General features: G+C 42.4%; 2 protein-coding genes across 6 annotated transcripts in view; one reads left to right on the forward strand and one right to left on the reverse strand.

Moving 5' to 3' along the window:
• abhd8b (abhydrolase domain containing 8b) lies at positions 1–13,307 on the forward strand. Of its 3 annotated transcripts, none has more exons than XM_085136921.1 (5): positions 1–92; positions 5,242–6,054; positions 7,722–7,892; positions 8,307–8,523; positions 9,446–13,307. In XM_085136921.1, the coding sequence occupies exons 2-5, from the start codon at positions 5,252–5,254 to the stop codon at positions 9,680–9,682; spliced, it is 1,428 nt and encodes a 475-aa protein (XP_084993047.1). In that variant the 5' UTR covers positions 1–92; positions 5,242–5,251; the 3' UTR covers positions 9,683–13,307. The 3 variants fall into 3 exon arrangements, with proteins under 3 accessions (XP_084993047.1, XP_084993045.1, XP_084993046.1); XM_085136919.1 differs by lacking the exon at positions 1–92 and adding an exon at positions 1,206–1,669; XM_085136920.1 differs by lacking the exon at positions 1–92 and having other exon boundaries at positions 3,391–6,054.
• The window catches only part of ptprc (protein tyrosine phosphatase receptor type C), a 15,381-nt gene continuing 13,991 nt past the window's right edge, over positions 12,925–14,314 (reverse strand). For all 3 annotated transcript variants that reach the window (XM_085136918.1, XM_085136915.1, XM_085136916.1), the window contains one exon: positions 12,925–13,945. In XM_085136918.1, coding sequence (XP_084993044.1) covers positions 13,622–13,945 — 324 coding nt within the window. In that variant the 3' untranslated portion in view covers positions 12,925–13,621. The remainder of the gene's footprint in view (positions 13,946–14,314) is intronic.

Genomic DNA, 14,314 nt, shown 5'->3' on the forward strand with positions numbered 1-14,314 from the left:
GCTTAGTTACATAGCAACAGCAGCCACGGGGCAGCCACGCTGGAGGATAAATGCTAAGTAGATGGAGAGAGTATTCAGATTCACAAACTAAGGTATTTAAGCTCTTTTAGATTACTGTTGTCTTGAAGGATCACTGTATAAATGAGACTGAATTGAATTTAACTGAACTGAATGTTCTGTGCTTATGACTTCTCATTAACTGGAGGGGTCATCTGAAATGGTAAAATAGCCTGTATTTGTATAGCGCTTTACTTTGTCCCTATACACCCCAAAGCGCCTTACACTACATTCAGTCAACCACACATTCACACACAGGTGATGGCAGCTACATTGTAGCCACAGCTGCCCTGGGGCGCACTGACAGAGGCAAGACTGCCGGACACTGGCGCCACCGGGCCAGTAGGTTGCGGTGGTCAGAGGGCACCGTTGCGGGTGAAGTGTCTTGCCCAAGGACACAACGACCGAGACTGCCCGGGGCTCGAACCAGCAGCCTTCCGCTTGCAAGACAAACTGCAAACTCTTGAGCCACGATCGCCCCTGTCATTGATATTCAAATTAATGACACTTTCAGAATTTGACCTTTCAAGTTAACCAGTGTAAAATCTCATCAAAATGCTTGGTGAGAGTTATTTAAAAGTGAGGTGAAGGAAGTATTAGTAGAAGTGAATGAAAGAATTCATGGTTTTGTTGAGCAAGGCTGTCTAAGAAATTGACCACATTCAAAGGGAAACTGTGGCTCAGCTAATTTGCTTTCCTGATCAACAAAAGAAGAGAGAGAGACAAAGGAGTGTGGCAGAGAGAGAGAGGGGGGGGGGGGGGGGGGGGGGGGGAGAAGCAGACAAGATGCAAGAAAAACAAAGAGGAAGCGGTGAGGAAAGGTGGCAAGGAAGAATGGACCGAGTGTTTTTCTAAAAGTGTGCCAGTGGGTGTGCCCCCCCCCCACCCTCTCTCTCTCTCACACACACACACACACACACACACACACACACACACACACACACACACACACAGAGGCAGGAACACCTCATGCCCTTAAATGTTTGTCAACCAACAAGATTTTTAATGTCAATTGTTCAAACATTTATGCTTATAATAACTTTTTATTTTATTTTATTTTAGAAAGGCTGCGGGTATCGTTGCCAACCCCCCCCCCCCCGACACACACACACCTACACCTTTCTTTAAGTTTCTTTTTCTTTGCTTTTTAAATTAATTTAAATGTTAATCAGTTTTACTTCACTGGCACTTTTCCCGCCGGACAAACAGGTTTCTCTCCAGTCGTCTGCTGCAGTCTCCCCTTACATAGCAGCAGGGGACAAGTGTTCACTCCCACTAACAGAACCGGGAGCCAACGGTGTTTGTAAGGCGATCAGCTATCGATGGATTAAAAGCATCCGCGGAGCTCCGGTGGGTTTCCGAGCGCACGCGCAGATATTTCAGCGTGGACGTGGAGTTTCTGGAGCGCGCAGATATGTGGATCTACCTGTGACCCACAAAGAGATGCGCTGTCAGTCGGTCGACACTGGCCGCCATGTGGAGGCTACCGACAGGGCAACAAAATCCAGATAAATTAGATTACTGGATTGACCGCAACAGATTATAGTTCTCCTACTTCCCCGATGCTTGACGAGAAAACAATCTGAAAAATTAGACGGAATTTGAGGGAAAGGTAAGCCTACTGATTTAATTAGTGTGTTTATCCCATTTTTTCCCTGCGGACTGTAAATATTCAGATTATAAAGTAGTTTAAGGATTTCTGGCAGGAGGCGAGACGAAGGTCGCTATGTAAAGGTGAGCTCCGTCATTGAAGACGCACGGGTCATCCGGTGTAAATAACGAAAAGGATTTTATTTGACATTCTAGTGTACACTGAAAAGAGAAACCTTCTGGCACTTGCTTCACCTGATGCATCAGACAGTGAGCAGTCTATTCAAAGAACTTTGATTGTGTTTAGTGAATGGATGGGCCCAGCAGCTTTAAATACCAGGTACAAGACTCCTGTTATTATTAGTAGTAGTAGTAGTAGTAGAAGAAGAAGACCACCACCCAAACCATTAGAGATGGATTTTCGTTGTTGTTTTGCTTAAATTATTTTTAATGATCACTTTGATGAATTTGTAGTTACAACAAACTGGTTATAAAAATGTATAACTTACTAACATAACATGTTTCAAAGCTTCAGTCCACACCTGATATGTGATAGTTGTGTCAAACATGTGAGCAAATGCAATGGATCTTTAATGGTGCAGCACAACTAATACACTTGATTAAATAAAGAAGTGTGAGACTATAGCAACAGTGAAGCTAATGCAGTTGTTTTTAATCCGAATTAAAGTCTCTACTTGTTTGTCTGGGCACCAGTCCTGCTGTGATTGTGTCTAACCTGCATGCAATGTTATATAACAGCCAGTCACAGTCTCTGACCCCAGGGCCCGAGCAGGAACTTTAGCAAGAAGCAAACTCACTAATAGGGACGACTTTAATCAGGTGATATTTAAACAGTGTTGGGAAGGTTACTTTTAAAATGTATTCCATTACAGATTACAGAATACATGCACCAAAATGTATTCTGTAACGTATTCCGTTACGTTACTCAATGAGAGTAACGTATTCTGAATACTTTGGATTACTTAATATATTATCATGCTGTTTACAACTACATGAATGTACTATTGCTGTGATTTATTACTGTTACTGAAGGTCCGCGGCTCCGAACCGTAGTAAAGGGACCTCTGGCTAATACGGTGGGTTCTGTGTCGGCTCGTAGCTGAAAACTAGCTTTACTTTGTTGTCTGGGTCAACTTTGCTAGCGAGAGACAGAGAGAGGCGATGAAAGGCTGCTCCAACAGAACTTATTGTTTTTGGAGGAAAACACGAACACGGTGTACAGTCGAGTCTTAATAGCTTACTTACAGCTGGGCTCGTCAGGCTCTCTTCTTGGCTGCAGTGGTTATTATTATATTTACATGCTTCCAGCTCCCGTTTCTGCTCGATGACAGCTCGTACTTTTCCTTTTTCTCCCTCCCTCGCTCACAGACACATAACGTGTATGGCAGTCCATTCTCCCTGCAGCACGGACTACACTGCCCATGATGCTACATTCTTTAGAGCTATACTTGTAGCATTCTGCCTATTAGCTTAGCACAACAACAACAACAAGGCCTCTCTCACCCAGGAAACACGCAGAGAGAGAGTGTCACCCTGTAACCATGGCAACCGTAAACAACAGAACGTAGCTGTCAAACAAAACCCAAACAGTCCTGACCCGCCACAATATGAAACAGGGAAGTACCGCCGTGTAATCCATTTGTTTCAACAAAGTAACTGTATTCTAAATACCACCTTTTTAAACGGTAACTGTAACGGAATACAGTTACTCATATTTTGTATTTTAAATACGTAACGGCAGTACATGTATTCCGTTACACTTCCCACGTCACTTGCGGCCCGTATATTGACGTGAAGAAACATAATGCAATTTGAAGGGACTTTTTTTGTTTGGGAGGATTTGTTTGTTGTTGAGTTGATGTTAAAATAAGTTCTTTAAAAAGCCAAAAACGATTCAATATGAAGGCAACATGAGCAGAGAGCACAAACATGCTGAGGGATCGGCTGTCTGCTGTCACAGACTCATGTGTGCACTTATGTCTGCATTCTGATTTAGTTCAATACAAACACAACAATAGCAGAAGTGCTGCCACGTGTGAAAGAGAGAACCAGTGTCATTATTTGGTGTTTCAATCAAAGGCTTCAGTTAGTTATGAGTTTGCAGTTTTGTCTTGTTATACAATATTTGAAATGTCAATTCTGGTGAGGGGGATGAGGGGGGATCGGACTATGTCACAGGGGGGCGTGGTAGATGGATAAATGTTTATTTTTTATGTTTTTATGATCCAGCCTCGCCAGTATTTTATACAAATGGAACAGGAAATAAAATGCGTCACTCCTTCTGCCTGATCAAAACGATGCCTTTTGTTGTGAGATGAATGGGTGACCCTCACTTATGTGAAAATGCCGCTCTCAGCCTCTTCCTGTCAGTAAAGGCAGCACCGCACTGTTATTTGGAGAGTGGATGTGCCAGTATTAGCAGAAAGGGTTAAAAGCTCCAGCCAAGCAGGAATATTGTTTTACGTTGTGCTTATAATCCCCACATGAAAACAGGAGCTGATGTAAAGTTGAGAGAAAAATGCAGCAGTTCACACAAAGTATAAAACTGTCTCTGCACAGTGCCGTAGTTTCCTGTTTTTATCCAGAGACAGATTGTGCTCTGTGGACTTAAACAGAGAGACTGAGAGTATAATCCTTTCTAGCAGGGAGGAAGGTAGGATAATGCAGCCAGCAGAGACGCTTGCAGACCCTGCATGGCTGCTGTTGCCATAGCAGATAATCAACCAACAACTGATACTGCAGGAGGACCTGTGTAATGCACAGCGACACCTTTTGGGGGCTGTTTAGTTACAAAATTGTTGCAGAAGTTTCAAAAGAAGGAGGAAGTAGAAAGGTGGTTGTATTGGAATTGAAGAATATGATATACAGTAGAAGAAGAAGAAGAGCGTGCTGTCTATATGAGCTTAATTTACACCAAAGTAACACTCTGGCTTTTCTTTATTCATGCATATCCTTCAATAATCACTGAGCAACGCTTCAAAAAAAGCACCTTTAATCACCGATGGGTTGTTGTGTGGTTTTAACCAGTAGCACTGCTGCGTGTTGCTCCTGCAGAGCGATCACATGGTGGACAGCTTTAACTCAGGGAGCTATTACCATCCGTTCATGTCTATTAATACCACGAAAGGCCGTGCTGAGTAAAGATGGTGATCAGTTACGTCTGACAGAAAGCAGCGAAGCTTTAAGTTGTAAACAGATGCCGGGTTGTAAAGGCGCCTGAACTTGTTTATTTCTCTGAATGGTACATTTAAGCTTCCCAGATAGTCAGTTGATGTAGAGAAGTCTTAAATGACATGCAGCATATATTTAGTTAATATTTGCTATTTAACTGCTGTTTCTCCAAATGCATGTGCTTGATGCATGTGTACTGTGTCTTCATCTCCTCGTATTCATCTTCCTGAGCGAATTTCTAATGACGTGAGCAGAGAATCATTTTTCCAGTTTTGTGTTCTTATTCTAGCTTAACCAGAGAGCTTGCTTGTATGATAAAGGTTCACATTGTCTGCATCTCTTCAATGATCCTCTTCGCTCGTGTTTCTTATGTGTGTTTTTATGTGACTATATTCCCTGCAGACTGGCAGCCATGCTGACCAGCTTTCTGGAAGGTCTGCTCTGCTGCTTCACCTCAAAGCCGACCAATATTGTGGTTCCTGTAGAAACCTCAGAACCTGCTGATGGCTACGAGTTTGTGGAGGTGAAACCGGGCCGCATTCTGCGAGTTCGGCATATCATCCCCGACAGGCCGGTGGTGGAGGAGCCCACCGGGCCTGGTGGGAGTGTGAGCTGCAAACGAAAAATCACAGTTTACCGTAATGGACAGCTGTTCATTGAGAACTTGGGTGACCGGGCGAGCGCAGAGCTGAAAAGCTGCCAGAATGGAGAGACAGAATCCAACAGCACCATGGAGGTAGAACTGATGGACTGTGGTAAGTCATCGCCGCCCGTCAGCATTCCTGAGGCGAGATCAGACTCTCTCACGGCTGGAAACAACGGCACATCGGACACAGCAGCAGCAGCAGCAGGCGAGGCACCTGCTGCTGGACAGACTGACCAATCTCAGCAACCCAGGAAGCGCAGGCGGAAGCCCAAGCGCACTGTGGTGATCGACTGTGAAAGGAAGATATCAGCCTGTAAAGGGACACATCCAGATGTGGCGTTGTTCTTCATTCACGGGGTCGGAGGTTCGCTGGATATCTGGGGAAGCCAGCTGGACTTCTTTTCTCGGCTGGGCTACGAAGTGATTGCCCCGGACCTGGCAGGACACGGAGCCAGCTCAGCACCGCAGATTCCTGCAGCGTACACGTTCTATGCGCTGGCTGAGGATATGAGAATCATCTTCAAGAGATACGCTCGGAAGAGGAATATCCTCATAGGACACTCTTACGGGTGAGTCCCAGATCACAGCGTTCAAACAGAACACGGTCCAGAGGTCATCCAGAAGTGTTCAGGAAACCTCAGCGCCGCTTTGTTTCAGTCATTTGTCAGGCAAAGATCTGAGATCTTACTGGAGGGTCTTAAATATAAGAATTTACTCTGCAGTTTCATGTCAGTCAAAATTCAACATATTTAGATTTCATGAAGTTAGTCAGATAAAACAAGAATTTCACCATAACATACCATACCACACCACACCACACCATACCATAACATACCATAACATACCACACCACACCATACCACACCACACCACACCACACCATACCATACACTGGTTCAAAGACCACGGGGGATGAATAATTAAAAATGTTCAAAACTAATTCTAAAAATAGTTTTTTTTAGACACGTCATAATAAGCTATGGAAAATAAGGTTGCCAGTAAACAAAAGGTGCAGCAACATACAGTGGGACATGCTATACAGTAACAAAAGATATGTTAAGAAGAACTGTTAAACTTCTATAATTAGAGCTATAATTAAAACCACAAGTGTAAATTATACAGCATAGACATTTAGTATGTGAATAACATATATATTTAATTTCAAAGGGACTTTCTAGTCTAACTAAATAAATGATTCTTTGCCTTCATAAGCATGAAACAATAACTTTGAGTAAAATACAACAGAATTAAATGGTAAACAGACTGGTTCTTATAAAGTGCTTTTCTACTCTACTCAGCACTCAGGTAGCTTTATACAACTTGCATGATTCATCCAAGCACTTTTTTCTATGCATATGTGCTTTCTAACTAACATTTACACTGATGGATGCATCAGAGAGCAACTTTAATTCATTTTTATTTCTACAGCACCAAATCACAACAACAGTCGCCTCAAGGTGCTTTATATTGTACAGTAGATCGTACAATAATAGATACAGAGAAAAACCCAACAATCATATGACCCCCTATGAGCAGCACTTTGGCGACAGCGGGAAGGAAAAACTCCCTTTTAACAGGAAGAAACCTCCAGCAGAACCAGGCTCAGGGAGGGGCGGGGCCATCTGCTGTGATTGGTTGGGGTTGGGGACTAACTTGGGTTTAGAATCTTTCCCAAGGATATTTGGCACCAGCCACAAACCGCCAGCCTTCAGTTAGCATGTATGCTCTGCCTCCTGAATAAAGCCACCTGTAAACTGAATCTATGCCCATCCAGTGAACTTCTTTTGACCAGATTCTAATAAGTGTGTTTTGCATTGTATGTAACAAAAATCCTGTAATTTCCTGCAAACAAATGACTTGAAGTCAACATTTTGTGCATAAATACTTTTTTGAGTGTAGTGAATATAAATAATGCTAAATTTTATTCTGTCTGTATTATTATTAATCTGTCTATCTCTGTATTATTTAGCTGGGTCTTATGCTACACTAACTTCCTTTCACTTCCTGTATAGCCATTAAAATCTGTGTTATTGCTGTTAACTGTGATAATTATTGCTCAGTTTCTTACACACTGTATTTAATCCAGACTTTAAAGACGTGCTGACTTGTGAAAATGTGAGCAAGTGAAAAAGTGAGGCACAATATTTGGACTCACACATAAAAAAAGGCCAATTCTGAACAGTTGATTTCAAAGATGACTACCACAGCATCATTACCTTTTGTTCTTTTTGTCTAGTGTGTCGTTCTGCACCTTCCTGGCTCATGAATATCCAGAACAAATTCACAAGATGGTGATGATCAACGGCGGCGGTCCCACAGCTCTGGAGCCCAGCCTCTGCTCCATCTTCAACCTGCCCACCTGTGTGCTTCACTGCCTCTCCCCGCTGCTCGCCTGGTGCTTTCTCAAGTAAGACAGCGAAACTGAAAGATCCTCCAAGGAAGGAGGCACGACTCAGTTTGTTTTCTGTTTCTCTAAACAGCTGAAGTTCAGGTTTGTAGCCTCCTAAACATAAACACAATGAGTCCAGTCAGATGAAATGTGCACACAGTCTGGTATTTTGCAGTGTTATACATTGTTTTTTCAATATAACATCATAGTGCCAATATTTATTTACACATTTTGCAGAAAGAGTGTAAGTAAGAGAGTTTGACAAAGAAATAAAAGTAGTGCAGACAGTAAAACTGTCTGTAGTAGCAAATCATATTTATTGTATGTGTAATATCATGTATGTAGGATAATTCTTCCTATGTTAAATCTGCTGTTAAATTAATGTTTAAAATAATAATTTTTTCTTTGGTATAAATGTCGTCTACTCTGCAGGGCGGGCTTCGCTCGGCAGGGCGCCAGGGAGAAGCAGTTGCTGAAAGAGAACAATGCCTTCAATGTGTCGTCTTTTGTGCTGCGTGCCATGATGAGCGGGCAGTACTGGCCTGAGGGGGACGAGGTCTACCACGCTGAGCTGACAGTGCCCGTCCTGCTGGTGCATGGCATGCATGACAAATTTGTCCCTGTTGAAGAGGACCAGCGAATGGCAGAAGTAAGTGGGGGGTCTCACACTTCCTAATGAAGCTATTGTTATTATAAATAACAGATTGTGGACTGAAAACATAATTCTGTGGTGAAAAGGATAAGAAATGTGTCAAAGTTTGGAAAGAAGAAAATCCAGTTAAAAATCTTGATTAAAGCAGACGTTCAGCTTTATTTATACAGCAACGACGCACAACAACAGCTGCCTCAATGTGCTTTATACTGTAAGGTAGCCTATGAGCAAGCGCTATGGTGACAGTAGGAAGGAAAAACTCCTTTTAACAGGAAGAAACCTCAGAACCAGGCTCAGGGAGGGGCGGGGCCATCTGCTGCAACCAGCTGGGGTGATTGGTGTTCTCCGGTGAACATTTGATAATCTTTCAGCCTGGTTCTTCTCTCTGATGAAAATAGCTTCTCTGCACGCAGCGATGAAATTAGCTTAGGGAACAGATGGTTCCCTCAGGGGTCGTAATCGAAGCAGAAATAGAAATATAATTCTCAGGTGGCCAGAAAAACAACCGAATCAGTGCTTTGCTAAACGAGCAGCAGTTTGCAAACAAATTCACCGTAACAAGCTGAAATATGAAATCAGGTCAGATATCAGTTTACAGCATCCAGTGAATGTTTAAAAAAATCAGCTGCTTTAACAAATTCTCAGGTAAACAGCAGCCAAAACGATGATGCAGCGGCTGAACTTTAGTGGCTGATTCATGAGAAGAGACACAGAAATTCATTTAAATGCCAAATTGTGTCCTTCTGTGAACTTACACACATAGTGTGGTTGTTTTCCGCCCAATAAAAAGGATCAAAAAGTTTTGTTTGGATTAACACTTTGACTCTGATTCATTCACTTGAACTGTAGTTTGTTATTTGCAGAAATATCATTCAGAAAGTGTTGAGCTGGTGATGAGTCTAACCTTTATTCTTATCAGATACTTCTAATGGCGTTCCTGAAGGTCTTGGAGGACGGCAGTCACATGGTCATGATGGAGTGTCCGGATCCCGTTAATACGCTCCTGCACGAGTTCTTCCTCTGGGAACCGCCGACCCTCCCAGCGCCAAAGAAAGAGTCCAAAACCCGTCCAGAGACCGCTAAAGCTCGAACTGATAACACTCAGGCGATAGCCGAGCCCAGCAAGGCCCGGCCTGCGACTGCTAAACAAGCCTAACGAAGCGGCGGCGGGTTCACATCGGAGCTGAAACGCTGGTTGTTACAGTGAATCGAGGTCGGTGCATCACAAGCATCCCAGTGCATCTGGTGCAAGCTGTTAAACCTGATGATGAGCCAGTTAACTGGTCCTGCTGGAGGCGGGACACTCTGCAGAGGTCACTGATTCCAAATAAACTCCCGCCATGTAACACACGGCAGCGAGGACGCGTTTGTGCCTTGAACTGATGCGTTACAGTGACGGCACCTGGATCGGAGAAGCACAAATGGAAACAGCTGCCAAGTGGGAAAGATGATAAACTGGGACGTGAACATGTGGCTCCTGGTTGAGCACGAGCTGAGACTCAACCTTGTGAAGCGTAGCTGGATAGTCCGTCATTTTTTTTATTCCTCATAAGTATTGCAAACCTTACCTGTTGTAAAGGTAAGCATGTGAAAATAACACAATGCCATACACGAAATAACAAATTGGGAAGATGTTTTTTTGATGAAAAACAAAAACCTCCGTCCATCGGCCTTTTTCTTCTCTCTTCTCACTGATGCATGAAGCTCAGTGTAGCTATGAAAGCAGCTGCTTCTGGTATTTAATAGAAATGCATTAATGGGGGTTTAAGGGGGGGAAGTGAAAGTAAGTTTGCTACTTCTGAGACATCAAGAAAATGATGATCAATCGAGTGTGCGCTGCTAAACTTAGCAATAACTGCAGGTCATCACTGAGTCGTACATTTACAGGAACAGCACAATCGCATGTATGCAGCGAGGCGTTAATGCAGCAGGAAACAAAGCATGTCGAGCAGTGCAGCAGAGAACACGTCCAAGCTGAACACCACAAAGTCTTTGCAGACATTATTGTGTAATGCTGCTCCGTGTCGGTGCTGTAGCACCTCTGAGATTTCATTCCTCACTAAAACTGACTGAGAGTCACCGACAAACAGCTTCTACGTGTCCTTTATTACACTGTGTTGTGTTGTTGTGTCTGCTGAACGCACACAAAAGAGTTTAGCTTGGAAACGTGTTACTGTGCAGTGCACTGACTGTAGCGTTTGAGTCCTTCGTAGTTTAATGTGGACGTCTGTGACTCCACAGCGCAAACAATCAACAGTACGAAGCTGTTAAATCCTCTGTGGCTGTAAAGGTTCGTTAGTGGATTTAAACTCTGGCATTTGCTGCGTTCACAAACGCTCACAGGGCCTCAGTCAGCTGTACAGGGCAGCGCACAGATCTCACCCTTTTCTTTCTTTTCAAACATATTTGATTTTTTAAATTCGTAGGACAGACTTTTTATACTTTTGACTTCAGGTTAGGATGAATGTTTCTGAGATTCAAAGCAAGAAATGTTGCTTTTGATTCAAATAGAGGGAAACTGTCTGCTTTGTGTCTTGTGTGTCTTAAATTTTGTAACTGTTGGCCTTTGTCAATGAAAAACGTGATAAATTATTTACATGATCACAGTAAATGTGAATTTTCAAAAAAATAAAAGATAAATCTTCTGTTTTTTCTACATTTGGAGCAGCTGCCATTTTAATCTTCTTCAGAAACAACCTTTACAGTTATATTGTTGCACACAAACAAACATAGAAGCGAATTAGCACTGGGATTCACAGCGGCCCCCCACACACGTGCTCGAGGATTAAAGTGCTGACATCTGTGCGAGTATTCACAAAGCTTCCACAGGTACAAACAATAATCTAAACTGTAAAATGTTGATATTTCTCACATGGTCCCTTCAAAGTTGAGACTAAATCTGGATAAAACAAAAGTAAAGACATAAAAACTGCTTCTAAGGTGAGACTGAAAGAAGGACTTAAGAGAATTTTAAGCAGAGAGGAAACAGAATATTCATAGTTCATATTATTCACTTAAATCATATTTATCCATTTAAGCAAAGCTCAGGTTATGCAAGACAGCCAATAAAAACAAGCCCAGCGGTTCTCACAGCGACACATTAAATAAAAGTAAGCAAACTATAAATGTCAACAGTGAGCAAAGTTTCTAAATGTTTAAGGCAGAATGAATAAATGGTAAATGGCCTGTATTTGTATAGCGCTTTACACACACAGTCACACACACATTCATCCACTGGTGAATGAATAACATCCTATTTATTGAAATGAGATATTTCTATTTATGTGTTTTAAAGACATTTAATTATATGACTGAGTCTATTTTTTTGCACTGTCAGTTTTCTATTGAGTTTTTTCCCATCTTTTGAAACAATCACACACTTAGCAACAACTTTTGATGAAGCTCGAGGTTTTGGTTTCTGGCTCAGAGCCGCCCTGAGACGAGCTGAGACGTGTTATTAGTGTGTTAAATAATTACCAGTGTTGGGGAGTAACGGAATACATGTACCGCCGTTACGTATTTAAAATACAAAATATGAGTAACTGTATTCAGTTACAGTTACCGTTTAAAAAGGTGGTATTTAGAATACAGTTACTTTGTTGAAATAAATGGATTACACGGCGGTACTTCCCTGTTTCATACTGTGGCGGGTCAGGACTGTTTGGGTTTTGTTTGACAGCTACGTTCTGTTGTTCCAGGCAGCGTTACGGTTGCCATGGTTACAGGGTGACGCTCTCTCTCTGCGTGTTTCCTGGGTGAGAGAGGCCTTTTTGTTGTTGTTGTGCTAAGCTAATAGGCAGAATGCTACAGGTATAGCTCTAAAGAATGTAGCATCATGGGCAGTGTAGTCCGTGCTGCAGGGAGAATGGACTGCCATACACGTTATATAAGCTATTAAGACTCGACTGTACACCGTGTTCGTGTTTTCATCCAAAAACAATAAGTTCCATTGGAGCAGCCTTTCAACGCCTCTCTCTGTCTCTCGCTAGCAAACAGACAACAAAGTAAAGCTAGTTTTCAGCTACGAGCCCGACACAGAACCCACCGTATTAGCCAGAGGTCCCTTTACTACGGTTCGGAGCCGCGGACCTTCAGTAACAGTAATAAATCACAGCAATAGTACATTCATGTAGTTGTAAACAGCATGATAATATATTAAGTAATCCAAAGTATTCAGAATACGTTACTCTCATTGAGTAATGTAACGGAATAGGTTACAGAATACATTTTGGGGCATGTAATCTGTAATCTGTAATGGAATACATTTTAAAAGTAACCTTCCCAACACTGATAATTACTAATATGAAGAACAAAGACACGTGTATGATTTAAACCTCCTGAAGATTTGAGCTCGTTTTCAGATCTCGCACATTTTTCTATTCAAGGAAAGATCCAGAGTAAAATGTCATCAGGTAAATTTATTGCAAACGAAAAAGGAAACTGTTGACCTAGTCTGCTCCACGAGTACGTTACTGGTGTGACCTAAAGAAACTCAAACCAGCACAACCAAAAAATGTTGATTCAAATGTTGCTCCAACTTCATTAGTGGGAGAAATATACAAACAAATACTTCAAACCTTCCAGTGTTCCTGTAGTAAGAAGCTGAGTGAGTAACATACTTAAGATATGCTTAACAAAGCCGATGACAGTGAGCAAATACAACGCATAAATACAACTGTAACAAAAAACGCAATGTGCCATAAAACACTGACTTTAACTAAATGTTCAAAAAATGCTTGTTACTATGTATAAATGAGGAAAACAGAAGATGAACTAAATAACAGCGTAGAGGACAAAACAACTCGTCTGCTGTATATTTCAGATTTAGTTGTTAGACGCCTTTAAATACCCAGTAAAGGCTCCAGTTTGATGACAGCTGTGCTGGTAAACTTTGTGAAAAGAGAGAAATTACATTTGCATTCAGAAACATTTATAACTTAATTTAAATCAAACATTTTGGAAACTGACATGAGATATTTGGTCAAATTCTTCCACAAATCTAAAAGCTTTACAATGTTTATACATTCATAAGGTAATTTCAAAAAGCATAAAACTGAAGCGCTTCTTCCCATCAGTGGACACAGTCACGTCACCCTCACACCTCCACCGTGACAGCGGGACCGTTGCTGGTGTCGTCCAGCGGCGTGGTCTCCGTGGGTGGGGCCTCTTTCTCCGCCTCCGCTTTCTTCTCTTCTTTGTCTCCGTCCGGCACCAGAGGAGTGCTCTCTGCTGCCGCCTGCTGCTCGTTGCTGGTAGTGCTGGCTGGCTCCTCAGCCTTGCCTTCGTCTTTCTGCTCGGCCGCTTTCGTCTCGTTGACGATCTGCACCGAGTCGGCTGCAGAGGCCTGCACCGATTTCACTTCCCCGTTTTGAACGGGGAACGCGGCCTCCACGGCGTCGTATATAAACTGGTATTGCTCCTGTTAGAAACACAGGAAACAAATATTGTTTCAGTGTGTTTCTTGTTAGAGTGAATCTTGCTTTGTAGTCAGTCTACACTTCCCTAAATAACCAGCAGGAAGAATCCCACGAACACAAACACTGAACCGATACTACTAAACTCTGTGTGGACAAGCACGGCTATCACAGTGCTTCTTCTAGTCACTTTCCAGCTGCTGTAAAAGCTCACATAAGCCTGAACACGCTGCTGAAAACAGGCAAAATGCAACAATTACTCAAGTTTACAGCAGGAGCAGAGAGAAAACAAATGGGCGTGGCTTTTTCATAGATTTGTTATCAAATAAAAGGCAGAAATTATCTTTATACTTGAGCTTACTTTTGTTTTTAAA

Source organism: Neolamprologus multifasciatus, chromosome 17 (assembly GCF_963576455.1).
Source record: "Neolamprologus multifasciatus chromosome 17, fNeoMul1.2, whole genome shotgun sequence".
Lineage (NCBI taxonomy): Eukaryota > Metazoa > Chordata > Actinopteri > Cichliformes > Cichlidae > Neolamprologus > Neolamprologus multifasciatus.

Bases quoted from the DNA above. Each gene is read 5' to 3' on its own strand.
- abhd8b (XM_085136921.1), top strand. From the start codon at position 5,252: ATGCTGACCAGCTTTCTGGAAGGTCTGCTCTGCTGCTTCACCTCAAAG. The intron at 6,055-7,721 runs GTGAGTCCCAGA...CTTTTTGTCTAG, and splicing joins CTCATAGGACACTCTTACGG to TGTGTCGTTCTGCACCTTCC. The intron at 7,893-8,306 runs GTAAGACAGCGA...TCTACTCTGCAG, and splicing joins CTCGCCTGGTGCTTTCTCAA to GGCGGGCTTCGCTCGGCAGG.